Genomic DNA, 25,916 nt, shown 5'->3' on the forward strand with positions numbered 1-25,916 from the left:
AATCCTCCGCCGAGCATAAATGACTTCTGTCGGCCCGCAGGCGAATGCCACGAGCCAGTAGATTCGGAGAAGTTTAACGATAGCACATTAGCCAGTGATCCGTTGGCGAGTTACCGAGTTCCGCGAATGACACGCGCTGCGCATGTGCAGCCATCGGATACAGTGTTTTAATGATAAATGTATTGTGCAACAGAGGAGGTACATAACATATTACATGAGACACTACGCAGCTGACCTTTATGGAGTAAGCGCAATACAGTAAGTAAACTGGGATCTTAAGTCGCTGTACAAATAATTGTGGTTACATAGTCCACTGGTGAGGAGAGAAAAAATAATACAATCCCTAAGGATCAAATGAGTGAACTGGTAATCGTTGAGTAGTACATTGATATTTGCATCATGTTTGCATGTCGGAATCGTCATGGTGAAGGCGGGGACGTTTCGAGCCAGCCGCTACGCCCATTCCGATGCCCCTGGCCTCGAGAACTTCCATAGCAACCTTAGCCGCCCCTTCAGAAGATTTTTTGGTCCTGGTACGAGTTCGACGGAGTGCTCCGAAAGCCTGAGCTTTAATGACCGCCAGCGTACCCGAGATTGGAGGTGCACCAGGGGAGGGTGACCTCGACTCCCGAGAACGTCCTCTACGTTGTCGGAGTTTCGAATAGGGGGTAGCCTCGCCTTCGCTAGCTCCCCCGCTCGTGATGAGAGCCGTTCTCGCTTCCAGAGAACTGAGGGAGGGAGGGTAGTAGCGGACTTGGACCGGAATTCGCGCGACGAGGCCCAAGTCTGTAACGGACGCCGTCGCCACCCGCGCTTGGAAGCGAAATATCTGCAGTGCCACCGTGTAAGGTTAAATCAGCACCGTGGGTATTGGAGTGCCTGCGATAATCAAATTCTGCACGATCTTGAGTGATCGGGCCATCAGCAGGGAACGTGAATTGGAATGGTGACGTCAAGGAGGTGCTAGACGAGGACGGGGGAGTGGATGACGTAGGAGAGATGGAACGGCTACCGGGAAAGATATACGGGGTTGTTTCTAAGTGATTGAGCTGATTCTTCTGCTCTTCAAAAGGGCGGTTTGCATATACATCAGGTGATGTCAAGGTAGGAGAGCCTACAAGTTCTATCAGAAGTCGTAAGATTAGTAGCGGAAGTATTGACTAACCATTTGCAGACGTAGTTTGCGCCACATTGTGAGTCCATTGTCCGTCCCGGTTGATGGGTTGCATTGGATACGGGTATGAACTATATCTTGATACTCGGGCGTTCATATGGTGGCCAGATCCACCGGAGGGTATCTGCTCGGTCTCCACGGCGGTGTAAGAAAGTGCAGGAGACTGAGTCGCGTATGAGTGATTTGGCGCGCTGGTATACGAGCTGCTGCAGAGGGAATTGGACGTGTCGTCGCCTGTCTGGTATCCCATGCTATCATCACTATAATGACCATGCGACGAGGGGGTACGATTGTTGATGTTGGTTTGTTGAGAATGAGGAGTGAAAGATGAAGGGAGCGGGGGCAAGTCGTCGGATTCAGGAGCCTGTCCTGTCTTCCTCGTCTGCCAAAGGGCTCTCCAGAACTTCTCACGTTCGCGCAATTCATGTCTAAGGCGGGCATTGTCTTGTCGTAAATCCCCGGATTCAGATCGCGCTTCGCGACATGAATCTTGAAGCTGGAGGACGACAGACTCGAGACTGGTGACTGGCAAAGGATGAGCTATGAAAGTAGAATAAATTTGAGATCACTTTACCTGTTTCTTCTAGAGTTGCTATATAGTTTGCTCGCCTCAAAAAACATAAGATTTGGCAGGGGGTTGGAGACGTATGGCTCACCTCTGACGAAAGGCAGCTTGAGCATCGGCATTTTTCTTTTTTCGGAGAGCAATATCAGACATGGGGGCTGTAGGATCGTCGTCAAGGTCAGCTTTGAAGTCTGATTTATCGTCTGAGGGAGAATGGCCGGGGTCGGCTCTATTAGGCATGTGAATACAAAGGTTGAGGGACAAGAGGGACTTTGAGACGATCCACAGAAGAGAGAACGGTTTAAAATGGGATGGAAAAAAAGAATTCGAATCAAGGACACGAGGAGAGGGCCGCGGTGTGATCACGTTAAGCGAAACTGTTTACAATTTCAGACTGTCCGTGGGGCCCTCACGGGGAAGCTATTGCAATTCGGAATCATAATATGGGCCTGGCAGACGTTTGGCCTTCATGTGATGCGTTGACCTTGATCTGCATTCATTCCCGAGCACCCGGTTGTCCTCACCACACTGATATTTTGGCGCATACCGGGTCGATGGCTTCATTTCACTCTGAAAAAGCCGCGTTTTGACGGCTCACTCCAACTCACCGCAGTGACCGCGATCAACGCACTAATGGAGATTCACGACCCTAAAGGACATAGTCATCCGGCTTAGACACGCCGTGTCCCCAACGGACCGAATCTCGTTACATCTCGGATTCATCCTCAGCTTCCACATCTTCATCTCCTTCCATATCAAGTATGTCCATCGTCGTCCCTTCACCGTCAAGTATACAAACAACTCTCCTTCCAACTCTTCCGTTGACTGCCAAACATACTGATCCGTCTTTGCACCCGCTCAATTCGCGACATCTTTTGATCGGCATAGGTCTCTGTATCATGCCGTTAGTAAAACCACCGGTCACAACTGCACGATACTTGCATGCTCCCCATTCAACCTTTCAAGCACGTTGGCTATCATATCTTTTCGGCCGGTCCCGTTTACGTATCCTTCTGATTGTGTTTGATACTCTAGGGCGCTGTACTGAACCGTACCTGCGAATATCGGACCTTTGTCCGTCATTCAATCCAAAGCCAAATGGACATAAATCAATCAGGGCTCACCGTCCGTTCCTCTCACTTTGTACACAATAACAACTATCTCATCGTCAAAAAACTCAGCATTACAAAGCTGAATGTTCGTAACATCCCCGGGCTCATGACCAGTTATGGAACACTCCATAACAATCACATCAATATGCAGCGGAACCCCAGCGGCACATTTTGCGTAAGGCATCCGGGTCAGGCAGACTAATTTGTACACATTGAATTACAAAAAAGGCGAAGGAGCCAAAGGCGCAACTCACAAAGGGGCCGCATTTCCGAGGCCAAATAGATCGCGAGATACTGCAGGTGGTTGCCAGGCTAAGAGATCCGAATTTGGTTCAATGCACCGCACCGTAAAGAACATGACTCACCTCATTTTGTCGAATAATTCTTTCCCGGACAAATTGACAAGCACCGCCTGAAACCGTTTCACTCGCCTCCACCTGAAATGGCGTAGCACTAACACTACCTGACACGATGGCTGATCGAGCGGTAGCTTTCGAGACATGCGCGAATACCCGCTGACACCGGACAGCCAAATCATGAACCAGTACCCACAGATTCCGGTCCAGATGTGACTTATCGGCCGTGGAGACTTTCTAAAACACACACAAACTAATATCGTAGAGTACACATTACAATTAAGTGAGAAACCTACCGGCTGCCATGCTGTTTGGGAAGGATCCTGCAACGCGGTGTGGGCTTGTTCCAGTGCTTCTTCAAGAACTTTGTTAGTATCTGTGTTGTGTCGAGGCAGGCCAAGATCTCCGGGATCAAATTGGGGAGCTGGTCCTGTGAACCACCGGTCTATTTGACTTGTCTTCAGCCCGGACATTAAATAGTGATTGACTTCAAGGATATCATGTTCAGGGGGTGAGCGAGTCTCGGGGGAGTTACCTGCCAAGGCGATTTCTAACACGGGAGATAGGCTACAGCCATAATGCAGCTCAGTAACTCACTCACCATACCGAAGAAAACTCAGGAAGTGTTTGAATGATCCAAGTTCCCCTCGTGCTTGAAATGCCAACAAATTTGCAATGAAGATGCCTTGCTTTAGCGAAGACAGACAATGGTTAATGTCGTCAGTGTTGAATCCAAACAAGACGAATTGAGGACTGGAAACGTGTCAGCACAAAGATGGGCAATCCAAAGTAAAATCCTGCTTGACATAAGTGACCATCCTAGAACTTCTTCAAAAATGATATGTAGCCGTTGAAGCGCAGGAACAAGTCGCAACGTAGAGAAGTCGCGCAGTTTGATGAGTGCATCGGTCACCGTAGACTCCCATTTCTGGAGAGCCTGAACACAAAATTAGTTTTGAACAACAAATTGTTGGATAAATCAACCCTTTCACTCATTTGTTCGCTGGACGATAAGAAATCCGAAAGTCCCTCAGAACACAAACCAGCGACTAGGAGGCCAGTGAGCTCCAGAATGGCACTAGGTTCCTTCTCTGTTGAGGAAACTTGAGAATGGTAGAGATCCACCAAGGGACAACATCACTAACGGCCAAATTGATCACGAAGTCTGGTCTCTAGCAGCTGAATCCATTTCGGACCAGCATCTCGTGCCCCAGTAAGTGAATCAGAACCAAACCAGACTTCACGCAGGTCTCCAATGATCCGCATGACATACCACATCAACTCCCGTGCGGCCGAGGAAAGCCTGGCGAAATCTCTAATTCTATGGGAGGCAAGCAACGGTAAGTCAATCGACAGAGGTGCAAGCGTGGCAGACAAGAAGTTGGACGCTGATGCCTGAGGATGAAGAAAAAATAGCGGTTGCTTCGGATCTTTGAATACTGCCGTTGGCACGGTCGATGGAAGTGTACTGATCGGCCCTAGATAATAGCTGCCGTCCAAGAAACAGTGAAGCTTGCCATCATTATCCCCTACCACAAGGAGACTGTTCTCGTCTTCCTCAGAAGTAAAAATCTGTGAATCTTTTGCCGTTTTGCCTTGTTCATCGATCAAGATCGGAGGGCATAGAGAAGCGAGAGATGGGTCTGGTAGCAACGATGGCCAATCACTGATGACTTCAGGTATGGATGGCTTAAGCGCGGCTCCTGTCTGCGTTCCTTGGAAAGCAAAGAGGTCGGTGGCACTGAACAGGTATTAACGAGTGCAAAAAAAAATTATGGCCTCGGAAGACTGACGTTAGCTTGTTATCTTCTTCTCGAAGGGGATCAAGGAGTGGAAGAAGTTTCAATATGGAGAGAGCAGACCCTGTCTTCAGTATGATAAGAGTGGAGGAAGTGTCAGCATAAACCAATCCACAGACATTAATTTCATTTCTCTTGAAGATATCTGGTATCGTGCTTCTCGGTAGATCGCGGTGGCCCGGGAACCACCAAGCTCCAGTTATTCGATGTTGTCGTTCAGAATTATGCGACGATGGCGGGATAGTGAGAGAACGCTCAATGTGACCATCTTGCACAGAATGAAGGGTGACGCGGGAGAACCCATGAGAGACAGCGATTGTCTGGCCTGCAGTGACTAATGTTAGATATCATGGCGCATAAATTGTGGCGTATAACCGTACCACAAGGACTCCACGCTAAAGCTGATACGCTTTCAATGGAGCTTTCATCGCACTCTACCTCGATGTCCCACTTTTTGGTTCCTTGCATCTTCCATAAAGTCAACCTATCCCTTCCACCAAGGCGAGACACCAGGACGACAAGGTCCTTGTCAGGACAACAAGCCAGTGGCAGTAGACGGCATGGAGATGAGAGCTGTAGGACAGCCAGTGACGCGAACGCGTCCTGCTCCATTTATTTTGTCTCTGATGGTGCAAAAGCGCAGTCCCCGACTCTATGAAGTTAAAGCTTAAAGCCTCTAAATGTCGTGTGCGTGAAAGAGTTGCCTTTTCTGTCAAAGTTCAGGTCTAGCGCCTCATTGGCCCCGGACCTTTTATAGATGAAGCCCGTGATGCGTGTTTTCTCCATAGCGCGCGAGGCCGCTCACGGCAGAGTCACATCTGGGATGGAACTCGAATTTTAATGGATGGATTATGGAGGCTACAAATGCACCGCTATCTATGTATGCCTTGTCACAGCAGGCTGCAATGCATTCCTGGGGAACTTCAGTCTCACTTTTGTGTCATTCTGAAGAAAACTTTGCTACTTGCTCTCAAAGCAGAGCACGAAATACCTGTGCTGAAGCGACAACACGAACGCCATCATGATCTCGTTACTTACCTTACAGTATGTAGACATTTGACCATAACGATATGATAGTATCGAAGGTTTCAACGTCGACCATTACAGTCGCATTTTGTGCGATTAAACAAATTGCTATTTGTCCCTTCGTTTTCCCCCTTTGCGCTTGCCCATCCCGCCGATTGCGTCTCCCTTCTTGGCACGCACCCCTTCACCCCTTGCTGCCTTCGATGATAAATCCCTGTCAAATGTATTACCACCAGTTCTCGATACCCCCTTTCTTCTTTTTGAAACAGGTACATTTCGGTGGTCTGGAATCCCAATCTTGGCGGGACGAGCAGCCTTCTTTGCGGAACGAATGGCAGCGTTCACAGCACCTGTCTCACCTGCTTCCTTGTCGGCTTCTAATGCCATCTTCCGTCGCTTTGCCTTCCTGGTCAGACCAGCAAACTTATCTCTTTTTGGCTGAAGGGACAGTTCAAAGAGGAATCGCCAATGATGCAACAAACCTACCTTGGGCTCATCAATAGCCTTGCACTTCCCCTTCGGCGTGAGTGCCATTCCACTCTCATGCTGCTGTTTGCTCGTGGCTAGAAAAACGGCGTGAAGCTCCTGGTCTTAAACCTTATAAATCTTCACCCACCAACTGCTTTTGCCTTCTCCTTTTCGTTCTGAAACCAAGTTCGAGCAGGCCGAGAGAAAATCTCATCTTGATGCTCGATCATATTTTGTCCCTTCCTGAGTTCCATTTCCGCCTGCCGGATCTAGTATGATGTATGAATAAAGGCGGTTGGACATTCAACAACCCAAGTTACCTGCTTCTCCTCCTTCTCTTCTTTAAGAATCGTCGCGACCTCGTCTTTTAGAGCCTCTACCCTCTTGACCCATTTGGGAAAGATATCAGCAGGGACAAGCCGATGGCGAACATTATCTTCGCCCGCACTGTGCTTGATCGCTGCTTTGAGCATTTTTCGGTCTCCTTCTCCTACTAGAGTAACCGAGCTGCAATGATGATTAGAATACGAATAACGGAATGGGTCAAAAATTGAAGCTTACCGACCAGACTTGCCTGCGCGGGCCGTCCGACCTACTCGGTGAAGGTATTGCGACAACGTGTTAGGCATGTCGTAATTAATAACGGTCTCGATGCCCTTGATATCTAAGCCACGAGAGGCAAGATCAGTTGCCATTAGATAATCTACTTGTGAATCGCGGAATAACTGCAAAGCTCTGAGACGCTGTCCCAGAATCAATGTATAACATGTAGGAGAGTGGACAAGTGCTATCTAACCTGTTCTTGAGTGAGATCGCCATGCAATTCCTCGGCCTTCATATCAAGAAGACCGAAAACAATGCGCATCTGGTGCGCTAGCTTCTTGCTCTTGTAGAATATGATAACGCGCTGTCTGAATGTTCTCTTGCATAAAGATACAAGCAGGGCAGTCCGATCGGCCTCCTTCTCCGTTCGCACACGAACGAATTCTTGGGTAAGGCCTCGAGCCGTGGTTCGTTTTGGGTCCACGAACAGGCGTACAGGCTTGTTCAAAGACATCTTCACCAGTTCATCGACAGTATCAGTCATTGTCGCAGAAAACAGCATTGTCTGACGGGAAACAGGACATGCTTTGATGATTTCGGCCAACTCGTCTGCAAATCCATCAGAAAGCATACGGTCCGCTTCGTCAAGAACAAGAACATCCAAAGCGTCAAGCGCGAAGGAAGGGGAATTACGCAAGTGGTCGATAAGCCGTCCAGGAGTTGCAATGATGACGTCTGGGCGAGTCCTTAAAGTTGCTTCTTGCGATTTAAGGGAAAGTCCACCTAGATATTTTGCATGAGAACTGGCCGCCGTGGAAATTTGCAGAAAACAAACCAACGACGAGGCAAAAGCGAATGTCAGTGTGTGCTGCAAGTTTAGAACCAACCTCATAACACTGCACCGCTAATTCTCTGGTCGGGACTAGCACCAGACACCGAGTAGCCGCTGCATGCTTCCCCTTTTCTCGATATAGCAGCCGTTCCAGCATAGGGATAGTAAATGCAGCAGTCTTTCCAGAACCTGTGACAGCATTTCCGACAACATCTTTGCCCAACAAAGCAACAGGGATGGTAGCAGCTTGAATGGGTGTCGGCGAAGTAAATCCGAGATTAGTCAACGCCTTGTGAATTGGGCGGGAAAGGTTCATGGTCATAAAAGATGCATGATGCTCCGTAGGTGCACCCTCCGAATCAAAGAATGCTTCTTTGCGATCCTTTTCGACTTGAGTCTCTTCTTCTGATTCATCTGAAGAATTTGATTCCGCATCAACATTATCACCCTGCTCCTCGTCCTCCTCAGATACGGACTCTGCGCTTTCGTCATTTTCCTCGCCGGAACTGGCAAGGGGGTCATCTTCGTCGCCAGAACCATCCGTTTCAGGGAAGTCCTCTGCACCGCTAGCATCACTTTCCTCCATACCGTCCTCAGCTTCATCCTCACTTTCTGGCTCGCGTTTTCTTTTTGAGAGAGTCTTTAGTTTTCGTCTTTCGATGATTTCATCTACCGAGACGGGATCCTATGTGCCGATTCAGTGACCGACTACCGTGTGCAGCAGTGATGCTCACTGGCTTAGAAACCCTCTTCACAATATCCTCCTGTTGCATTCCAAACTCAAAAGAATCGGTATAGTGATCGCCAGCAACTTCAAACTGAAAATCGGGGTCGAGGTGGGCGGCATCATCCACTTGTTGCTTCTTGCTGCTTCTGCGCTGAGGTGGTGATTCATCGTCAGATTCGATTGTCATTACGAAGTCCATGACTGCATATAGTGTAGTGCGACCAACCGACAGAGTTCAAAAAGAATTTTGACAGGCTATGGAGTTCCTCAGGGAGTGATACTCTACGGGCAGTTGTGTTATGAAAATCTGGCTTACCGAAGCTAATGCAACTTTCAAAACGTACACAAAAATGTCACGTGCTCGATCTTGACACTGAAGTTTGACTAAGAGCATTACACATCAATCGGTCATTCTTCGACTGGTTCAATGGATGCTAAGATTTACTACTGCGCCTATGGGATGAGTGTGAAGTAGCGACGTAACTTGAACATGGGAGGGTACATTTGCCGAATAACAACAAATATAATACGTACAGGATGGGGTATCAAACAAATGGGATTTCTGAGAGCGACAGATGAATAGAAACAAACTGCAGATACATAAAGGAAATCCTGATACATGCTGGAAGCTGTCTTCACCGTTGCAGTATTCTGCGAAGAATTGTTGCGTCTTTCTGGGAAGATGTTGAATGTTCGCGTGACATCGTTCGAGGCAGCGTGGAGCGGAAGGGTTCCTCAACTAAATCTGAGTCTGGGATAGGCGCCATTCGAGATGTTTGCATCTGTGTAGAGTCAATTAAGGGAGGGTAAGAGTTCTCGAACCAAGACGCACATCTTCCGACATGACATATTCGTTAAATATGACCTTCAGTATTCGATCTCGTGACGGTAAGCAATAATCCGGATTTGTTTGGCACTGTATCTGGCAGTGGGTGGTTGTTTGAATAAACCGACCAAACATATTAAATTTTCCCCAATGGATTTTTGTAGGATCATCCAGATTGACATTGGGGTTTCCCTCATGGGCACGGATCAGGTCGGACATATGGACCTCCCTAATAAAAGGTAAAGATCAAGCTATTTATAATAAAAGTCAGCGCACTTACAGCGCTGGTATACAGGCGCCTTTGGTGTTTTTGAGCGCCATGCGATAAGCCTGGTGAGCTCCGCGATGTTGAAGAAGAACATCCCAAGACAACAGATTCTTGTAGTGATCCGGAGTCTTGTTCTTGAAAATTTCCATGGTTTCATCGCCTTGGAAAGTGGAGTTATTGATTCCAGCAACGAAAGCACGGAGCGCTGAGTAATTGTTTAACGCGCGGAGCTCGTGCGCGATATCTACGAATCGCTCTATCTGCTTTGCGCGGTTCCTCGGTTTATCGTGACATAGTATGAGGGATACCACCCTGAAGAAACCATTAACCATCTTTGTCATTGATACCCACCCACGGCGACTTACCAATCGGCAAGGTGATTGGAGATAGCATTGAATCGAGATATTGAGTCCAACTCAGGGTCTTTGCGTCCGGGCATGAGGGTATATTGCAACCAGTGCCGTGGCTACAAAGAGGCCGTCATGATTGCGGCAATCGCAGTAAGAAACAATGCTAACCTCGATATCCATGAATAACTTCGCTTCCACTCGCGTGATCTCCTCCGCAATCGCGGAGCAATCAAAGGAAGCCAAAGTCTGGGCATTAGCCCTTAGTTTGCTCAGGAGGTCCTTCGGAGACATATCTTGTGCGTCTCCTTGGCTGTGACTCGAATTCCCTGGTATAAATATATTTGCGCTCAGCGGCAAGCTTGACTTGCGTTCCCTGACGCTCGCTGCACTAGGGAGGTTGTCGTTCGAGCGAACCACTGACGAACGGCTCGTAGAAGGTGATTCGGTCTCAACAACCAGTGTTTCCTCCTCCCCGTCTGATATGCTGTATGGGTCCTCGCTCTCGTCCACAGGATTTTCGGATTTTAGCGCCCAGGCCGCATCCGTGTCTACGATGTTGGGAAGATGTGAAAGGAAAGGGAGAAAATCGGAACCGTAATGCAGAAGGTATGTCTTCCCGACGATCGACCTGACCAGGGCGTGTAAGGCACCAGAGGCCCCCGGAACAGCGAAGTCCTGTGGATACGTCTGGATCCAAGTTTCAAGTAGGTGGCATATTCTTCAGGATCAACCGGCAAGTTAGGACAATAACTTTTCAAGTTGCAAAATTATGATACCTCATCTGGGCGTAGCTCGCAAACATAGGATCACCAGTTGAATTGTCGAGTTGCCGCATTCGCTTCTGCATAGCCAACAGAATACTGCGAGGACTTGCAAATCTTCGATATGTAAGAAGGAAATGCGAGATAAACGTTGGATCTACAATCGACATTGTGAATCCTGTAGTGCCAACAGGTCAAAAAGGAAAAGCTTACCATCACCGCTGACAGCAAGGAATAGTAATTTATCGAGTAACTCCTCCAAGGTTGCGTACTGTCCCGAGCGACTAAGTAAATAAGGAAGTTAGCAGCACTAAGTCGAATGATTGCAGACGACCCACGGTTCCTTCTCCTTGCTCACAGGGTGATCAAAATGGCCGTTTTCAGCAACATTTAAGGAAACATCTCTCCCAGAAATAAATGAGCCGAGCGACGAGGAATTTACGCTTGACAACCCAACAAAGCTTGTGACACTGCGAGCATTCGATAACTTTCGCTCAGACAACTCTCGTGATTTCGACATTTCATGGGCCGAGAGGAGATCTGGAGTTGACCGGGCACGCGTTGGAGAGATGGCGACTGGTGGCGGAGATGATGGGAGTATAGAGGTGGGCGAGTGTCGCAACGAGCTACCCTGGTCTTGGGACATCGTCTGCGTAGAAGCTGTGGAAGTAGAGACGGTAGATGTAGCTGATAGTGCTGATGCTCGGGCTTCCCAAGTGATCGGTGAGTGGCAAGCATCTGGTGATGCGGGATTTCGGAGATCAGCATCTGAAATGTCAACGATAGGGTTTAGCACCACACTCATGTACCACTCTGTGGACTCACGAGGACCTGGCAAGATAGATAACGTCAACCAATTGAATACTTTTTTTATCCTATTCCTCCCTGCTTTTTCCAAGTGATCAACCTGCACTAGACCAACATCATAAATTTCCAACAGCTTTGAAGACTCCTGCGGATCGACAACAACATCCAAGTCTGTCTTCAAGGCCACCGCCATGGTTGGAAGCATCAACGGTCGAATCCGCCCTTTCCAAGATGATTGATAAAAGATCACGAAAACGACAAATGCAACATACGGAGGAACCCTTCCACAGGAGAAAATGAAGCCTTGTTGGCAGCATCATAACACACAACAACCCCACTGACGGGTGGGAGGTTTTCGTGCAGGACCTTTGTGATGTCTAACTCATAGATTGCCATTGGAAAATCGCGTGCTATCGCCCGGTCAAAGCGGCGCGTGTCTTGAAAGATTGCAGTCAGATAGAACAAGATGAGTATTGTGTTGAATATAAACGTACAACGGAAAGGAGTGGAAGAAGGAGTTCCACCTGGCGACGCAAATAGTGCCTCAACGTCCGACGCCCCATGTGCTTTAGCATCCTCCGAGATAAATGACGACTTGCCACAACCGGATGAACCGACCACCGCGATGGCTATTTCTTTGGACAAAAGCTGGGCACGCAAACATCAGAAATTGGGTTCAATGGGCGTAACAAGTGCTCACAGAGGACTGAAGGGTATCAATCGATAGATTTCTACCTGAAGCGGTAGTAGTTGGCAAGCCAAGGCTGTCGCTCCTTGCGCGCCCTGACGTAAGATTCACCAGCGCAGGATTACATGCCGACAGTGAAATGAGCGATGTTGTTGAATGCAAGCGGCGGGTATCTCCAATAACCTGAACGGGCATGCGTGGAGGGAGATTGAGATCGCCTGGACGAGGAGGCGTTCGAATATGATCTTTGCCCTTCACAGAGCCCCGTCTGCCTCCACTTGGTCGCTTCAGCTGCTGGAAAAGCTCGGCCTCCCGCTCATGCTCTATTCCAGGAACACGATTCTGACTCATCGCACTCACACTCGCACCGCGACTGCGAATAGACGGTTGAGAAAGAGTGGGCTCGCTGTGCAACAAACCGTCCTGTTTATATGTCCTAGATGCCTCGAAAGTGGAGTAAGTGTTGCTCCCATTTGCCCGTGAACCGCTTGGTCTCTGTGACGTTTCCCTATCGTAACCAACAAATGAGTCAATAGAGACTGATTTACGCAAGGATTGGGACGACGGGTCGGTTGAAGTCGAGGATGAGAATCCGGAACAACCTGTATCGAAAGGAGTGCCACGAGAAACAACAAGAGTAGATGAAGTAGAGGAGAAAGAAGCCTTGGGGGGTGTGGACGATGCATACTCAGGTGCAATTGGATCATCAAGGTAAGTATTTTTATCGGTGTCGCCGGGCATCTGAATTGGTGGGAGGGATGGTATGGCAGGTAAACAATGGCTTGTGTTGGTCATTGGCGTAGTCATCCTGATAGTCGTCGAGAGGTGCGGAATCACCAGTGAACTAGTGAATCATGAACACGGCGGCTCGAAGGAAGCCTTAGTAGAGTACTTGAACGTCTAAGAAATAACAATAGCTCAGCCTAGCCTTGAGCCTAGGCCTCAAGGAATTAGCCCCGATTAAAGGTGTCGCCTGGTATCGCTGTGGCCGACGTCGAAGAATGGCTAGCAGAAAACAGAAGCGAAAACGACGAGACAGAAGAAGTTTAAATTGTGTGGTTCAAGATGGTGGACAGTTTTTTAATTATGGGAATCGATGATCTTACACACAGGCGCTCATCACCATCGCCGTCGCTGGTGACAACAAGGGTCATTTCATTATTATTCCCCTGATATACTAGCTCATGCCCAGAGTTTTACTCGTCGCAAGTGCTCATTCTTCCTTCTCAAGATCTTTCGCTGACTATAACCCATGTCAATCTAAAGAATGATGACGGCCCTCCAGGTCCCCAATCTCCATACCTTTATGGCCTTTATCGCCATCTCACTACAAGTCTCAGTAAGTTTTCAGTGAACCCCCATGCATGAAGACTCTTATGTCTAACATGTAACCAGGATGGGATGTGAAAGTAGTTGTGCCAAGCTCTCAGAAATCATGGATTGGCGAGTCTAAACAATCCTGTTCAAGCTCTCGTGCTGATGCACCTCCTGCAGGGAAAGCGTTTCACATTAAGGAAATCACGAAAGGAAGATATTACTACCCGAAGGAACCTGGTGAGTGTGTGATGAGAAATACACCGTACTTGATTGAAAGGCTGTTGAAGATGGAATGGGAGAGGTGTCATCAATTTCGCGTCCTTTAAATGAGGGCGAAGTTGCAGAATGGGTACTGCTGGACGGTGTATGTAGTATCTCTATTCCTGACGCGAGCTCATCGCGCATACTCCATAGACCCCCGCGACTTGCACCAACATTGCGCTTCATAACCTATATCCCGGAACAATCGACTTTGTGGTCAGTGCTTTCAGTTGCTCCTTGTAATAACTCTTGAAGTCTAATCTCAATTGGTATGTAAGATCTCGGGACCAAACCTTGGCAGAAATTCCTCTAGTCTGTGCTTTCTCTTCTGTATGTTTGGACGTTCCATGAACAAATCACGATTATCCAGCCGCTTTGGCCATGTCGTCTGGAACCATTGGTGCCGCAATGTCGTCGGCGCTATCTCAGATCCGTTCCGTCGCAATTTCATACAGCACTGTTCTCCATCCCACCCCAAACGAACTTTTTGAACCCGCAAATATCCTTTCCGGGAGGATCGTCCAGTACCTATGGAACAACTGGGGTAAAGACATTGGTGGGATGCGCAACGGAGAAATCGACATGTATAACGTGAATGTTCCCATGATAATGGAACTCCTTAACCCCGAGGGCATAGATGTCCATTGGACGCACATGTGGCGTAACTCATACGGGCGACTTTTTAAAGAAGTATCGACTCCTGACCCTACGGCCACAACGAGGGACGTGCCAAACAGCGGCCCGGACTTGGCGAGACAGTATCTTGCACAACAAAGTGAACCTGGAGGCGATGTATCGAAAGATGAACCTGCAACGCTAGTGTTCAAATTCTCCCCTGATATCCAACCCCTCATCACACCTTCACTCGATTCCCTCCCACTTGGCTCGGATGGTTGGGCCATCGCTAAAGGCCACGCGAGCATTACTCCACTACGGGCATGTTTTGCACATGTAGATCATGACCCTGCGGCAATAGGAACAGAATCTCCCAGGATCTTGAAACTTTAGAGTACTCCGGTTCTTTGATATCACTCATGTAACCGATGCAAGCGAATTATAAGGCAAATGTTAGGGGTGCAAGATCTATTGACATGTCCTCGTGGTATCAAGTACTGATGCGTGTTCCTCTGATCGTCCATAGTAGCTCGTCGTATAATAGCTTGTCATGTCTCTGCTTGAACAGCCAGCATCTCAAAGCGAGACGAGCACGATGTGTAAGAATACTATTGTAGAGATAATCCAACCAGTCATCTCCAAGTTCATGATAGGATGTCTTCGGGTTGCGCCCGACGTGCCGCCAATTACCAACAAAGTCTGCTTGTAGACACTGAGCGAATTGATGATCCAAGAGGCATTCTATAGGACCAGTTGAGACAAATCAATGCAAGAAATCAATAGAATCTCACAACAAAATTAGCCGGATCCATCAACGTGTTCTGGCAAGTGCCAGTACAACCTGATGTATTGTACGAGTTGCCGGCCCAGTCACCTAGTTAGTCTTGATAAATTGCTTCAAAATGCACCTTATAATGAAGTCTCACCACAAAACGTGATGTCTGCATTGTTGGTGAGCAACGAGGATCTGAATTTCATTAAAATACTCACCAAATATAATCGAGTGATTTGCGAAGTAGTTAGTAATATTACACGACTGAGCGGACAGTGCAGCAACAGGTTCACCCCAATTGGACGGATTTGGTTCTCCCTGTGTAATGTCCAGCGGAATAGTTGCGCGGTAAAATGACCCTGTGGGGTGAAACGGTCTAGAGTCTCACGCTACTGTGAGGTTCACGAACGTACAAACTGCGATGCCGTTTTCATCCCAATTCATGGCAAAGACGCCGCCATCAGCTTCATCAAATAATGGGCCATATGATGCTCGACTCCATTCTGTCACACCACACCCTGCGTTCCCATTGATGAATGCATCGCATTGGAGGTTATCCACGTAATTCGTTTGCTTCAACAATTAGCCCATTACCTCCCATTCATGGTAAGACAGGACACACCACAATTGACCCAGTGAAGTTGGTACTCTGGGTTAAGTTGCAACCTGAGAGTTACATGAGTTACGAAGCAAGTAGCTAACGAATATTCGCTCACCAGGAGCGGTATGCCAGGTGACTTGGTTGTGTTCGTTGTCGTGTACACCCTCAATGATGTCTATTTCACCATTCTTAAATAGAGATCATTAAGTGAGAATGCAAAGATATTTCAAACTTACAAATGGCCATGTCCCATTCCCAAGCGTCCTGGCCACATCGTCAGACTCATCATCCAACCTTTGCGTAGTATTACTTGCCAGAATGCGGGCCAAACACCTTGATTAACATAATTAAATAACATCAGTGAACTGAAAGCAAGCTGTCTCACCACAACCCCATGGAGCCATATCCAGGTCCAGTATGAAGAGACCCATATTGTACTGAGCCTGACTTGTTATGCGGACGCTAAGAGATCACATTAGTCCCGGCACACTCAGCAAACTAGAATTTTTTACCTGTTTCTGTTGACCCCATATGCTAGCTGAGTTGTATTATCGCCCCGCATGATGACCTTGTTATCGGAGGTTACACGTGCTAAGCCGTCGTTGAATGCCGTCTGTTCGTCAACAAAACTATTTCAAATTCCATGAAAGAATCTCGTGCAACAGATAGACACGCACTTCACCAAACCACTGAACAATTATCACTAAGTATTGAGTACCCCATTTTAAAATCGGATGGAAAACTAAACATTACTTCGTAGGATCCGCACCGGTGTAGAAGTTAAACGTACTGCAGCCCGTCAGTTGCCAGCAGTGATGGAGTGATCTAGACGAGACACTTACTCAAAAAAAGTACTGCCTTCATAGGTATCTTGAATAACCCACAGGATAGTAGATCCATTGGGCGTGGTTTCTCTCTTCGTCGGTGATGTGGTCTTTGGCCATTCAAAGTTGTCCAGCAACTCAACTCCGGCCTTCCAATTGATGTTACTGAGAATGCTTGGGAAGGCCACGGTCTCCGAAAGATGTCTGCATAATAGGCAAACAATTGCATGTCGAACTTTCAGCATGGTAAGAAGGAGGAATATAATTCAAAGAGAGATGAGCTGGGATTTAAGGTGCGATGACTAGACCGTCCGAACACAACAACATTGGAATTTGCCACTAGCGTAGCTCCAATAATTTGTAGATGGGCCAGCCAAATGAATTACCGCAGTTGTACAATAAAGGCTCTCACAGTAATCCGTGCATGTTGGGCACGAGGCAAATGTATTGTCATCACTAAAAAAAATTGTTCCGTGGAATGATGAACGCTTAGATGACCCGGACCGTACGCCTTATTTGGGTACAATCCGTGAGAATCGCTGAGATCCGGTGCTGATAGTTATGCAGAGCTCCAAAAGTTCTTTTACTGGATGTAGGAGCACATGATATCTTTTTAGCGGAGCTTCATGGTCATACAAAGCATAGCGAGCATGAAGGAACATGATGGAAGAACAGAAAATATGCAAGTAAATCATCGGTAACGACGAAGAGACAGTGTGTTGTGCTTCTTCCAGGTTGAGCGAGCAGGAGCATGGTTGTGACGATGGCCCTTGCCCAATCCCCTGTTCTGCAACGAACATCAGAAAAAGTCCTGAGAAAAATAGGTAATGAACAAACCTGTTTCCCAACGCTGGTGAGACCACGGGCTTCGCGGCGTTTGTGCACTGGCTTTGAAATCCAGTTGATACGGGGATCCCGGCGAATCTACACCATAATTCGACCTCGTAAACATAACAAGCAGAAGGAATCTCAAGCTTACAGCTTTGTGGTTAGGATCCACAAGAATGACTTCGAAATACTTGTAAACACCGTCCTGGTTTACCCAGTACGAATTCAGGACTCGCAGGTTTCCGCAACGCCTTCCAACGCGTTCCTCGGCAGTACTCCTGAGACTGCGCTGGGGCTTCAAGTGGTTGACACCCTGACGGACAGGCTTGCCATTGGTGGCACCTGAAAGATGAGTTAAATTTATATCGAAAGGCCGTATCGATTAGTAGCTTACCCTTTGGAACTGGCTTTTTGCGGTTACCGCGACGGACGCGGATACGGTAGATAACGTAGCCCTGCTTGGCCTTGTATCCCAAACGACGAGCCTTGTCAGGGCGGGAAGGGCGAGATGCACGGTGAACGACTTTCAATTGGCGGTACTCCCAGCATCTAGTGCGATTTCAGCAACTTTCGTATGTATCACAAGCACAAGGACTCACCGGACACGGAGAAGAAAACGCAGTACGTCGGACTGCTTTTTTCTGTACAACTCACTGATGTATTTGTATGCGCCCATGTTGCAGGCTGTAATGCAAGATGGTTAGTGACTCGGCAGATCAACATACATCCAGTCAAGGTGAAAGCATCCATCGATTTCCATTCGGATTTCTCCAAACTAAAGTTTCTGGCAGCAACGCAGATCCCTTCTGGCATAGCTTCATATAACAACGATACAGAAACATACCTCTTGAAGGTCTTGACTCGGGGACGACTGCAACGTCTTGTTTGACGACTGGATGAGGGTTTTCGGGTATTGCCGTTGTACACCGGATTATGCTAGCAGCCTGCCTCATTTAGGCATCGTAGCGACCCCCTTGTTTCCTCATGCGCTTCTTGTTGTTGTTCATCGACGGAATCATCGTTGTATTACTCCAGTCTGTATCGAGGTTGTTGTAACCTGTGGATATATAATGTTTGCTATCCTCAAGGGGTACTGCCAACATTCCCCTCACGTATATTCGCTGCGAGGTCGATATGGCTTACAGAGCTACAGACGACTTGCAAGGCTACCTTAAGGACGCTGTTCTACCCCGGCTGAAGCTCATGCACAGACGAGAGTTGATGTCTCACAAGAGCCGCAAAACCATACTCACTGTTCGCCGACGACATCGTAACCTTGCTAACATAGTTTACCTAGATTCCGCATTTGATGAACTCGTTAATGATTGTAGGCTTGTTGTTAACATTAAGCTTTGCCAGCTAAATTGCTATCTGCAGGGATCGAGGAGCATGTGCCAGATCGCTCGCTCTGTCTGCACGATGAGGACCGGAAAACAGGCGAGCGATTTACAGTACGCTCCTCGCATAGATTCAATATTCCGGAACTATTGCTTCCTGTAGCATCGGATATCAATCGGTATGTAGACAATTACCTGTAACACGATGTTTATTTAACCTTATTATCATCAGAGTGTGTGATTGGCTGGATAATTTTCCCCTCCAAACAGTTCAACGAGTCTTTCATATCATGTATCCTGCAACGAAAGATTGGGGATTTGTGATGCTTGACAATCACGGCTGCAATGATGAAAATTTCAAGACATTTCACTGGACAGATGCCAACCAAGATCATCCCGACATACATGATTTATCTGTAGTTGTCGCCTGCCAACCTCCTTGGATAATGTCCGACGAATTCATGTGGCAATTCACTCAGCTAAAGTCGGTACGTGCTTAGATTACTTGTGCCCTGAATGCGGAACATATTTGGTAGCTTCCCGAAGGTACGAAGCGCCCATTGCGTGGAAAGGAACGCCTTTGGGGGAAGGTAAGTGCACGTAATGCACATTTCCCAGACTCTTAAGAGATCCTTTAGTTATGGGACACCTGCGTTCATAATCAAACCCCCTTCTTCATTCTGACTTCATACCAGCAGTGGACTTTTGGTATGTTTTCACGAGGTAAGATCTGTCCCTAGGCGAGATCAAAGAAGGAAAATTAAATTTTCATGGCTTGACAGGCTGGACGACAGCCTTTGTTTCTCCCGTTATAGGCGCCCAATCACGTTCTCCGACTGTCATGCATGCGTTGCTATATTGGCTTGGCTCAGCTCTCCGTGCCCCTGGTGGTTTTGTACAACCGGTGGAGGTTGGCATTGGAATATCTTCATTAGGAATGACTGAGCTAACCCATTCAACAGGTCGCGGAACCTGTTCACAATGTCTTCTCAGACGATGAATCCGAGCTCACAATAGCTGAACCGGAAAAAGTACTAGAAACCACTCCTTCCTTATCGAACTGGAGCGGCACGAGTGATGGTGAAATATATGATGTATTGTGTTTTCATCGGTTGAACTGACATGTTGAACAGAACCGGCGTCCTCGGCTGGAGTTGCAGGCGCGGTAGCGCTTGATGTTTCGGATAGGGGAGTGGACGACCCATACGGACCAGGTGTTCTCTATAAAAAGTCCAGGGATCCGGCCCTCACCTGGGAAATGATAGAGTCATGGAGGAAACAATTACCTGCCAAGCGTACCGAAAACGAGAGTTTTCCATCTCCAAACTTCGCAACGTCCGTCGCACTACTCCCTAATTTTCTCGATGACTCTGCAACATCAGACACCTCGGACGAAACCGTCGGGGTGCCTTGTGGACACTGGTTAATGAGTGCACGTAGATAGCGGCCCATAACGCTGGGAAAATGTTACTCCTCATAACAAGTATCTAAACACTAGCCACGTGAACTAATGTGAATCTCTTTGCTGTCCCGACCGGAGCCTCAGCCACGCAGTGCTCAAAAACAATACCCAAGCACTGCTAATAAGCATGGCGCAAAGGCACACAAAAATACGACCCCTCCTTATCTCTGGGTGTCCACGAACTCCTTGGGGAGGACAAGAAGAAGGGAGACAACTGGCGCCAGAATCTGCCCTGGGCCGGCGACCAAGTAGAGGTTTTCTTGGGTCTTGAGAAGACAACGGTCCGATTTCTGAAGCCAGGATATCTCCTTCGCCCCCGGTGAAGGTCGACTCTTCTTCTGATTCACGTTCGACACCCCCTTCATCTCTGATTGTGTTCTCAAGAGTCTCTGCTGCCTGCCTCCGTCGACTATCGAGATGCGATAGACCGATGATACCTAATAGCTGCAAAACATTAAAAGCGAGAAACACGTTCAACAACTGCTGTGTCGTGTCCTGGTCGCCTTTTTTGACTCGTTGATCACCGTCTAAAACAAGGCCAGCTATGGTTTGGAAAATTGTCGCGCCCGTTTGTTCCATCTGAAACGTCAAGCTCATAATCAGACAGGGACAGTAGACTGAGTAAACGATTTACGCTTTTGTGCACACCCAGAGTAGTTGATACAAACTTAAACGGAACCAGCTGAGGGACCAAGACCACGAGGAGTACTAGAACATGTAGAATGAATGATGTTTGAATAGTGTGATACTGACTCACAAGGGGAAAAGCCAATGCCAGTCGCAAAGGCAGCAACTGCAGGGAAGGGTGTTCCCGTCCACGCTGGTGGAAGAACAAGCCAAGCGTATCCAAACAACATCAATACAGATGACAGCGTGAACATGCGAAGTGCAGCTTGTGGATGCTTCATCCGGTCTACCGTGAATCCGGTCTAACTCGGCGTTGGTCAAGATTATGGAACAACATAAAACACTCTTACAGCAGGATACAAGAGTATGCTCCCAACCAGAAGGTAGGAAGCTTGTGTACTGGCAGCGTGCTCCGTCAATCCATATCTCTTTTCAAATAAGTTGCTAAAAGTCGCACAAAGAACGTCATGAGTCACGAAAGACATCCTGATATGCAGACTCACGCTGCCAAATGGGTGAAAGGGGCCCATATAGTGCCACATAGGATGTTTAGCCCTATGTAACTGCGAAAGGTCAGCACATGTCGCGAGTTCTGGTCTTGTCACGTACGCCCAGAAAATATCCCCAAGCTTTGGAATATCTTTGAACCTGATGTGACGTTTTTTTGCAACACTCTCCAGCGTCTGAGCCTCGGAGAGATCGTACAGGGAGCGGCGCCTCGCCTCACTTCGTATCTCGGAAGCCTCTAGCAAGACAGTGCCAGAACCCCGTATAAGCCACTTTGAGGATGCCATATAGACCAGGTTGATGAGAAGGGAAAGAGCAGCTAAGAATGTGGACACATAGAATGGTGCGTGGCGCCCAAAACGTTCCGCAAGAGGGAGAGAAGTTCGCGCTGAAATAAATGAAGCCAATTTGCCAGCTACAAGTCCCAGTGCCATTGAGACACCGAGTCCGTGCGATTTGAAGAATCGAATTATGATGGACTCCTGCACAACGGCAAGAGGACTAACTCCAAATCCGAACACAAACAGCCCAAATACCATCAATCGAATGTCTCCTTTTATGTCACCGACCAATAGTAAAACCTGGCCTAGAAAGGGATCAAAAAATGCGTAGTATCTGAACAATTATTGCTTACCAACAAATATGACACTAGTAGCAATGATACTAGTGAGCGTCGTACCAAGTTTACTTGCCATAAAGCCCCCGACTAGAGGTGTCCATGTACTGTTTAAACTGAATGCAGAAATCAGCAGACTAAATTCCGTGTTGGACGTGTTGATCTCCCGCGCAAGTCGAGATTTCAAGGGCCCTAGCGTGTATGACGCGCTGTGAGACATAGAACAGTAGATGTTAGGAAAATATGGGAGGAATGGAAGAAAAACGCACTAGTGGCTACCGACACTGAGAGAACATGCACATAGTAGAGCCAACGCCCGAACAATGGATGCCCTTGTTGAAGGAATTATATCCACCCTCTCTACTTCCTCATCATGTCTGGTGGTGGTAGAATTTGTATGTGGTTCTGTGTAGCTTGGGATCGAAGTGTTGCGTTGGAGACGTTGGCCGGTCATTTCGTGAAAATTGGACGTTAGATTACTGATGCTCTTATCTGATAATTTTGGATGACGTAACATTGACTCTGACTCCACAACCGTATTCCTGTTTTGAGTTTCTGATTTGCTCGGTCTCGAAAAGTTAGCACACATGGATCAGACGCAAGTGCTGTTGTCTGTTGTCTATGAGCTCCATAGCCAATGTATAGTTTAGCATATATACGCACATCTGTACGTTGCACTGACAGCGAAACTAAGCCCATGCTTCAGCAGAGCGCCATCAGGTTTGAACACCTCTTTAATAAATTAGCACCGTAGGGATCCGTCTCCTATTAATCGGGGCTAGTAGAGTAGGAGGGGGGGATTGTAACGCCTTTGAGCCGCGAAAGCTCTGACTACTATTACTACTCAGCTTATGTGAATAGTGGGAGTAAAAGGTTCGTGCGACGTTTCAACCTAGGGCTAGCTAGACGCATCAGTACTCATGATCCATAAGGGTAGGATACGGTGGGGCAGACATAGGGTTGCGGGTGGGATAGAGCTTTATCGCGAGGTCGGCTTTTATCCAACCACGAGGCCCGCATACCCTAATGAAACTATCTCGGTAACACCAGGATGATTCGGATCCATGCGAGTAGATGATGCTGTATAGTTTGACACGCCATTTGTAACCGTAGATCTTATCAATCGCTTCGACGGACTCGATAATAACTTATGAGCGTACCAGACGCATCAGTCGCCATCACGAGCGTAAATCCAATTAAAACCACACCGCACACTACGTCGAGCTACCTCCGAAATCCACTTCCTGCTTTACAGCCAATCTCCTAGACATAAAAGCTCGAGTTCTGGTAAGGGCGACACCGATTATCAACCTGTCACATCCCCGGCTTATACTCTGCACTCACATATCCTCGCTTACTCGTCCGTACCCACATGCATGTTGCAAGAAGCGTGAGGACGCAGAGTAAAAATAGTACCCAGCCGACAGCTTCGACTGTTAGCGTTTCTCGACAGCTGGATACACTCAACTCCTGTGGCGGATCGCATGGCAAGACCCCGTTATCGGATGGGGAGCTATTAAGGATCCAATTACAGTTGCCCCCAGTCCGCGTGTTATGCATCATGCCAGCTGCAGCGCCCTGTCCACCCGGGTTAAATTGCTGGTGTTTTATTCCGTAAGATGTCTTACCCAAAGTGTCGAAGTGATAGCAAGCCAAATAATGGAACTTGCGATGCTGGCAAGAAAGTGCACAGCACCATCAACAATCCACAGCATATAAGCTGCCCCGAATAACGTGGTCCACACAGCGTTGAACTCGAAGAGTATTAAGCTGAATGCATCCTGTGTTAGTCGAACCTCCTTTAGAGGTAGAAAACGGACTTACAGCGAATGATAACGAGCGCTAGGCCAATTACGACTCTCATTTCCAACGCTGATAAGGTATGCAGTGAGGCCCAGCTCAGCCATAGCACACATAGTGATGAGGATGAAAAGGAAAGGGTGGTAATGGGCTTTGATGTAAGGCATCGTTCAACGGTGTCAAAAGAAATGAAACAGAGCCAAAGCTTCCAAATAGCAAGATACGGGTTAGAAGTGAGAAGGGCAGACCAAACTAATAGTTACCATCCTGGACCTTTGCGCGCGTTCGATTCGTGGCCCCCATGCAGCTGCGAGACATGCGAAGAACACGAGGGCGAGTATTGCCGGATGTGTTCAAATACCACACATCTTATTCGGGTAGGTTGTGGATCAAAACGTGTCTGCAGCAAGTTAACTTTAACATGGAGAGAAATACTCACCAGTACGCCGACGGCAACTCTAATTACGTAGATCGGACACTGTATAGAATACCAAATGGTCTCCGCTCTTTTCACCAAAGAACATTTCATCTGGTCTACATATCAGCTACCTTGTATAACGGCAATTTAAACTCGCGGGGCATATAAAAATGGGCTACCGAGATCATGGGGATTCCTTGAAAGCGAGATCTCGATTACATCTTAAGTGCCAATTTTGCTAGGTTCAAAGCGCCTTCTTTCGTCTTGTTCCCTGAAACAAATACCACAGATCAGCTCCGATGCAGCTGCACCACTGATGGTTCACCTACCTCCAATAAACCCTGATGCATGCACGAATATACATCCGTCGACACCGCTTACTTTTGACAACTCATCATCACGCACGCCTCTCCACTTCTCCGGAAGCGCCTTTCGACTGTCAAAGCTCTCAGGAGAGACAGGGACTGCCTGAATACGCCAGTTACCCCCAGTCTCGTCAGGGTATATCACATAAAATGGAAGTTCATCTTCGGAGACACCCTGCTCAGCCTCAAGTTCAAATAAATGCTCCTGTCAGATGTTTCAGAATCCAGTGAAAGGTCGTGATCGATAACAATATAACCTTCCATGGAGCAAATTGTTCAAACAATATGATCTTTCCGCTGGCATCGATATTCTGGCGCGATGAGAGCCCAGCCAATACCAAATCTCGCGCAGGCAACCATGCATTGGCATAGTAGTCAAGCCTACCAAGGAACTCATCCCCGGTCAGTTGCGATGCTTTCAAGAACAGGGCCTAGACAGTTCAGTGAGTTGTGTCATAAGTAAAGACGCATACACCCACATCCACTTTCTGAGACTCCGTAGACTCGTTCCAGCGAGGATTAAGCCATCCGACTCTACTCGACAGATCGGTCCGATTGCGATATTTCGGTTGTTCTTGGGAGGAGTATTGCGAGATCCCATTGTCAATTGCATCCAGAGCCTCGATAAACTCCTGCAGATGGTTGGAAAGATGCAAGCCACCTTGAGCGAGTGCATACCTTGTACATTTTTAACCACAATATGTCAACCTTCTTATCACTCGGTTCTAGCCCTATCGCACTGGCAACAACCTCCTTTCCAAAATGCCTTTATGGAGCTGTTAGTTACCTCGAGAAGAATGCAAAGAATCCATACTTGTAGACAAGACCTGCAGATGACAGTTTGGTGCTAAAGCCATGACCGAACACCTCAGTAAAACCACGTTGATGATGATCGAATCGGCGTTTGCTTTCATCGTATATAGCTCCTACATCAACTACTATGTCGCAATCATCGAGGGCAGCTGGGTCCCTGGTGCGTTTTAGGCCTTGATAATCGCTTGTGAAGGTGAGCACCGATGAAAAACTTGACATACTCACTTGCATCTTTATAGGTGTCTGTCTGATGCAGAAGAAAAACTGCCAGTGCTTCATCGCAATGGAAGGTGCCATTATGAGTGCCTATGGTCTATCCAGGCGGAAGAGATAAAGATACATCCTGCGAGTGATCAGACGAACCTTGACATCCATTCTCTGCTTTTTGGTAGCGGGTCCTGTGTGTGACATAAATGTCCTGCTGCTCAGCTTGCAATCCAGGCGAAATAGG

The 25,916-nt window shown here is 47.7% G+C and overlaps 11 protein-coding genes across 11 annotated transcripts; 2 read left to right on the forward strand and 9 right to left on the reverse strand.

Annotated features, from left to right (window-relative positions):
• Nucleotides 1-397: 397 nt before the first annotated feature.
• On the reverse strand, nucleotides 398-2,280 carry EDB93DRAFT_1324392 (uncharacterized protein; the record flags this gene model as incomplete). The annotated part of the gene is made up of 5 exons (XM_041455010.1): nucleotides 1,831-2,280; nucleotides 1,749-1,783; nucleotides 1,166-1,699; nucleotides 755-1,114; nucleotides 398-717 (listed from the first exon to the last, which is right to left on the reverse strand). Exons 1-5 carry the CDS (start codon nucleotides 1,977-1,979, stop codon nucleotides 398-400), a joined length of 1,398 nt encoding a protein of 465 aa, XP_041313616.1. The 5' UTR covers nucleotides 1,980-2,280.
• Nucleotides 2,281-2,289: 9 nt separating this feature from the next.
• On the reverse strand, nucleotides 2,290-5,698 carry EDB93DRAFT_1112406 (anaphase-promoting complex, cyclosome, subunit 4-domain-containing protein). The gene is made up of 13 exons (XM_041448129.1): nucleotides 5,387-5,698; nucleotides 5,126-5,331; nucleotides 5,001-5,074; nucleotides 4,353-4,948; nucleotides 4,192-4,298; nucleotides 4,014-4,144; nucleotides 3,809-3,960; nucleotides 3,504-3,757; nucleotides 3,217-3,444; nucleotides 3,106-3,163; nucleotides 2,864-3,049; nucleotides 2,682-2,809; nucleotides 2,290-2,631 (listed from the first exon to the last, which is right to left on the reverse strand). The coding sequence occupies exons 1-13, from the start codon at nucleotides 5,616-5,618 to the stop codon at nucleotides 2,446-2,448; spliced, it is 2,538 nt and encodes an 845-aa protein (XP_041313617.1). The 5' UTR covers nucleotides 5,619-5,698; the 3' UTR covers nucleotides 2,290-2,445.
• Nucleotides 5,699-5,838: 140 nt separating this feature from the next.
• EDB93DRAFT_1112411 (DEAD-domain-containing protein) lies at nucleotides 5,839-8,934 on the reverse strand. Its single transcript, XM_041448130.1, has 8 exons — nucleotides 8,610-8,934; nucleotides 7,879-8,560; nucleotides 7,297-7,826; nucleotides 7,062-7,243; nucleotides 6,821-7,007; nucleotides 6,649-6,769; nucleotides 6,519-6,595; nucleotides 5,839-6,470 (listed from the first exon to the last, which is right to left on the reverse strand). Exons 1-8 carry the CDS (start codon nucleotides 8,799-8,801, stop codon nucleotides 6,141-6,143), a joined length of 2,301 nt encoding a protein of 766 aa, XP_041313618.1. The 5' UTR covers nucleotides 8,802-8,934; the 3' UTR covers nucleotides 5,839-6,140.
• A 36-nt stretch (nucleotides 8,935-8,970) lies between these two features.
• On the reverse strand, nucleotides 8,971-13,384 carry EDB93DRAFT_1112415 (ras guanine nucleotide exchange factor domain-containing protein). The gene is made up of 12 exons (XM_041448131.1): nucleotides 12,315-13,384; nucleotides 12,109-12,262; nucleotides 11,887-12,051; nucleotides 11,633-11,836; nucleotides 11,146-11,575; nucleotides 11,021-11,091; nucleotides 10,823-10,964; nucleotides 10,215-10,764; nucleotides 10,062-10,162; nucleotides 9,709-10,008; nucleotides 9,435-9,657; nucleotides 8,971-9,384 (listed from the first exon to the last, which is right to left on the reverse strand). The coding sequence occupies exons 1-12, from the start codon at nucleotides 13,107-13,109 to the stop codon at nucleotides 9,238-9,240; spliced, it is 3,282 nt and encodes a 1,093-aa protein (XP_041313619.1). The 5' UTR covers nucleotides 13,110-13,384; the 3' UTR covers nucleotides 8,971-9,237.
• EDB93DRAFT_1112417 (sure-like protein) lies at nucleotides 13,385-14,931 on the forward strand. The gene is made up of 8 exons (XM_041448132.1): nucleotides 13,385-13,507; nucleotides 13,569-13,641; nucleotides 13,698-13,745; nucleotides 13,797-13,856; nucleotides 13,907-13,983; nucleotides 14,034-14,096; nucleotides 14,159-14,192; nucleotides 14,251-14,931. The coding sequence occupies exons 1-8, from the start codon at nucleotides 13,487-13,489 to the stop codon at nucleotides 14,886-14,888; spliced, it is 1,014 nt and encodes a 337-aa protein (XP_041313620.1). The 5' UTR covers nucleotides 13,385-13,486; the 3' UTR covers nucleotides 14,889-14,931.
• Nucleotides 14,932-17,105, reverse strand: EDB93DRAFT_1112420 (glycoside hydrolase family 16 protein). Its single transcript, XM_041448133.1, has 14 exons — nucleotides 16,711-17,105; nucleotides 16,622-16,657; nucleotides 16,546-16,557; nucleotides 16,381-16,497; nucleotides 16,254-16,330; nucleotides 16,183-16,201; nucleotides 16,105-16,132; nucleotides 15,984-16,056; nucleotides 15,890-15,933; nucleotides 15,681-15,840; nucleotides 15,486-15,626; nucleotides 15,422-15,436; nucleotides 15,287-15,369; nucleotides 14,932-15,236 (listed from the first exon to the last, which is right to left on the reverse strand). Exons 1-14 carry the CDS (start codon nucleotides 16,935-16,937, stop codon nucleotides 15,072-15,074), a joined length of 1,197 nt encoding a protein of 398 aa, XP_041313621.1. The 5' UTR covers nucleotides 16,938-17,105; the 3' UTR covers nucleotides 14,932-15,071.
• On the reverse strand, nucleotides 17,106-18,471 carry EDB93DRAFT_1112425 (ribosomal protein L15e). The gene is made up of 6 exons (XM_041448134.1): nucleotides 18,365-18,471; nucleotides 18,120-18,204; nucleotides 17,915-18,069; nucleotides 17,672-17,862; nucleotides 17,530-17,616; nucleotides 17,106-17,479 (listed from the first exon to the last, which is right to left on the reverse strand). The coding sequence occupies exons 2-6, from the start codon at nucleotides 18,194-18,196 to the stop codon at nucleotides 17,384-17,386; spliced, it is 606 nt and encodes a 201-aa protein (XP_041313622.1). The 5' UTR covers nucleotides 18,197-18,204; nucleotides 18,365-18,471; the 3' UTR covers nucleotides 17,106-17,383.
• EDB93DRAFT_1112429 (uncharacterized protein) lies at nucleotides 18,472-20,390 on the forward strand. Its single transcript, XM_041448135.1, has 8 exons — nucleotides 18,472-18,847; nucleotides 18,898-19,036; nucleotides 19,090-19,345; nucleotides 19,394-19,447; nucleotides 19,496-19,580; nucleotides 19,640-19,767; nucleotides 19,820-19,937; nucleotides 19,991-20,390. Exons 1-8 carry the CDS (start codon nucleotides 18,655-18,657, stop codon nucleotides 20,299-20,301), a joined length of 1,284 nt encoding a protein of 427 aa, XP_041313623.1. The 5' UTR covers nucleotides 18,472-18,654; the 3' UTR covers nucleotides 20,302-20,390.
• EDB93DRAFT_25894 (major facilitator superfamily domain-containing protein) lies at nucleotides 20,333-22,980 on the reverse strand. The gene is made up of 9 exons (XM_041455880.1): nucleotides 22,733-22,980; nucleotides 22,339-22,681; nucleotides 22,088-22,278; nucleotides 21,556-22,039; nucleotides 21,450-21,509; nucleotides 21,297-21,390; nucleotides 21,077-21,248; nucleotides 20,954-21,015; nucleotides 20,333-20,898 (listed from the first exon to the last, which is right to left on the reverse strand). Exons 2-9 carry the CDS (start codon nucleotides 22,656-22,658, stop codon nucleotides 20,365-20,367), a joined length of 1,917 nt encoding a protein of 638 aa, XP_041313624.1. The 5' UTR covers nucleotides 22,659-22,681; nucleotides 22,733-22,980; the 3' UTR covers nucleotides 20,333-20,364.
• Nucleotides 22,981-23,383: 403 nt separating this feature from the next.
• On the reverse strand, nucleotides 23,384-24,036 carry EDB93DRAFT_1074693 (uncharacterized protein; the record flags this gene model as incomplete). Its single annotated transcript, XM_041445112.1, has 3 exons — nucleotides 23,384-23,647; nucleotides 23,698-23,839; nucleotides 23,894-24,036. 3 exons carry the CDS (start codon nucleotides 24,034-24,036, stop codon nucleotides 23,384-23,386), a joined length of 549 nt encoding a protein of 182 aa, XP_041313625.1.
• A 466-nt stretch (nucleotides 24,037-24,502) lies between these two features.
• EDB93DRAFT_1237150 (GAMM1 protein) lies at nucleotides 24,503-25,876 on the reverse strand (the record flags this gene model as incomplete). The annotated part of the gene is made up of 8 exons (XM_041451390.1): nucleotides 24,503-24,558; nucleotides 24,617-24,857; nucleotides 24,910-25,083; nucleotides 25,132-25,284; nucleotides 25,331-25,418; nucleotides 25,467-25,638; nucleotides 25,691-25,778; nucleotides 25,829-25,876. 8 exons carry the CDS (start codon nucleotides 25,874-25,876, stop codon nucleotides 24,503-24,505), a joined length of 1,020 nt encoding a protein of 339 aa, XP_041313626.1.
• Nucleotides 25,877-25,916: the final 40 nt, after the last annotated feature.

The sequence above is a fragment of the Suillus bovinus genome, assembly GCF_016758785.1.
Source record: "Suillus bovinus strain UH-Sbo-P2 chromosome Unknown EDB93scaffold_1, whole genome shotgun sequence".
NCBI lineage: Eukaryota > Fungi > Basidiomycota > Agaricomycetes > Boletales > Suillaceae > Suillus > Suillus bovinus.

What these genes read in the sequence shown, in the direction of transcription:
- EDB93DRAFT_1112406 (XM_041448129.1), bottom strand. Translation starts at nt 5,618, where the DNA reads ATGGAGCAGGACGCGTTCGCGTCACTGGCTGTCCTACAGCTCTCATCT. An exon ending in GAAGAAGATAACAAGCTAAC is followed by an intron (nt 4,949 to 5,000) that starts GTCAGTCTTCCG and finishes ATACCTGTTCAG; the next exon opens with TGCCACCGACCTCTTTGCTT. An exon ending in GCGAACAAATGAGTGAAAGG is followed by an intron (nt 4,145 to 4,191) that starts GTTGATTTATCC and finishes TTTTGTGTTCAG; the next exon opens with GCTCTCCAGAAATGGGAGTC.
- EDB93DRAFT_1112411 (XM_041448130.1), bottom strand. Translation starts at nt 8,801, where the DNA reads ATGGACTTCGTAATGACAATCGAATCTGACGATGAATCACCACCTCAG. An exon ending in CGCGCAGGCAAGTCTGGTCG is followed by an intron (nt 7,008 to 7,061) that starts GTAAGCTTCAAT and finishes TCATCATTGCAG; the next exon opens with CTCGGTTACTCTAGTAGGAG. An exon ending in AAGAGAAGGAGGAGAAGCAG is followed by an intron (nt 6,770 to 6,820) that starts GTAACTTGGGTT and finishes ACATCATACTAG; the next exon opens with ATCCGGCAGGCGGAAATGGA.
- EDB93DRAFT_1112415 (XM_041448131.1), bottom strand. Translation starts at nt 13,109, where the DNA reads ATGACTACGCCAATGACCAACACAAGCCATTGTTTACCTGCCATACCA. An exon ending in TTGATACCCTTCAGTCCTCT is followed by an intron (nt 12,263 to 12,314) that starts GTGAGCACTTGT and finishes TTGCGTGCCCAG; the next exon opens with CTTTTGTCCAAAGAAATAGC. An exon ending in GTGAGCAAGGAGAAGGAACC is followed by an intron (nt 11,092 to 11,145) that starts GTGGGTCGTCTG and finishes TTATTTACTTAG; the next exon opens with TCGCTCGGGACAGTACGCAA.
- EDB93DRAFT_1112417 (XM_041448132.1), top strand. Translation starts at nt 13,487, where the DNA reads ATGCCCAGAGTTTTACTCGTC. An exon ending in CTCTCAGAAATCATGGATTG is followed by an intron (nt 13,746 to 13,796) that starts GCGAGTCTAAAC and finishes CACCTCCTGCAG; the next exon opens with GGAAAGCGTTTCACATTAAG. An exon ending in CCTTGGCAGAAATTCCTCTA is followed by an intron (nt 14,193 to 14,250) that starts GTCTGTGCTTTC and finishes ACGATTATCCAG; the next exon opens with CCGCTTTGGCCATGTCGTCT.
- EDB93DRAFT_1112420 (XM_041448133.1), bottom strand. Translation starts at nt 16,937, where the DNA reads ATGCTGAAAGTTCGACATGCAATTGTTTGCCTATTATGCAGACATCTT. An exon ending in CACCTGGCATACCGCTCCTG is followed by an intron (nt 15,934 to 15,983) that starts GTGAGCGAATAT and finishes TGTAACTCTCAG; the next exon opens with GTTGCAACTTAACCCAGAGT. An exon ending in TGAAAACGGCATCGCAGTTT is followed by an intron (nt 15,627 to 15,680) that starts GTACGTTCGTGA and finishes TTCACCCCACAG; the next exon opens with GGTCATTTTACCGCGCAACT.
- EDB93DRAFT_1112425 (XM_041448134.1), bottom strand. Translation starts at nt 18,196, where the DNA reads ATGGGCGCATACAAATACATCAGTGAGTTGTACAGAAAAAAGCAGTCC. An exon ending in CAAAAAGCCAGTTCCAAAGG is followed by an intron (nt 17,863 to 17,914) that starts GTAAGCTACTAA and finishes CTCATCTTTCAG; the next exon opens with GTGCCACCAATGGCAAGCCT. An exon ending in TCACCAGCGTTGGGAAACAG is followed by an intron (nt 17,480 to 17,529) that starts GTTTGTTCATTA and finishes TGTTCGTTGCAG; the next exon opens with AACAGGGGATTGGGCAAGGG.
- EDB93DRAFT_1112429 (XM_041448135.1), top strand. Translation starts at nt 18,655, where the DNA reads ATGGCTTACAGAGCTACAGACGACTTGCAAGGCTACCTTAAGGACGCT. An exon ending in GTAGCATCGGATATCAATCG is followed by an intron (nt 19,037 to 19,089) that starts GTATGTAGACAA and finishes TATTATCATCAG; the next exon opens with AGTGTGTGATTGGCTGGATA. An exon ending in TTTTGGTATGTTTTCACGAG is followed by an intron (nt 19,581 to 19,639) that starts GTAAGATCTGTC and finishes ATGGCTTGACAG; the next exon opens with GCTGGACGACAGCCTTTGTT.
- EDB93DRAFT_25894 (XM_041455880.1), bottom strand. Translation starts at nt 22,658, where the DNA reads ATGTGTGCTAACTTTTCGAGACCGAGCAAATCAGAAACTCAAAACAGG. An exon ending in GCATACTCTTGTATCCTGCT is followed by an intron (nt 21,249 to 21,296) that starts GTAAGAGTGTTT and finishes ACGCCGAGTTAG; the next exon opens with ACCGGATTCACGGTAGACCG. An exon ending in TGGCATTGGCTTTTCCCCTT is followed by an intron (nt 21,016 to 21,076) that starts GTGAGTCAGTAT and finishes TACTCCTCGTGG; the next exon opens with TCTTGGTCCCTCAGCTGGTT.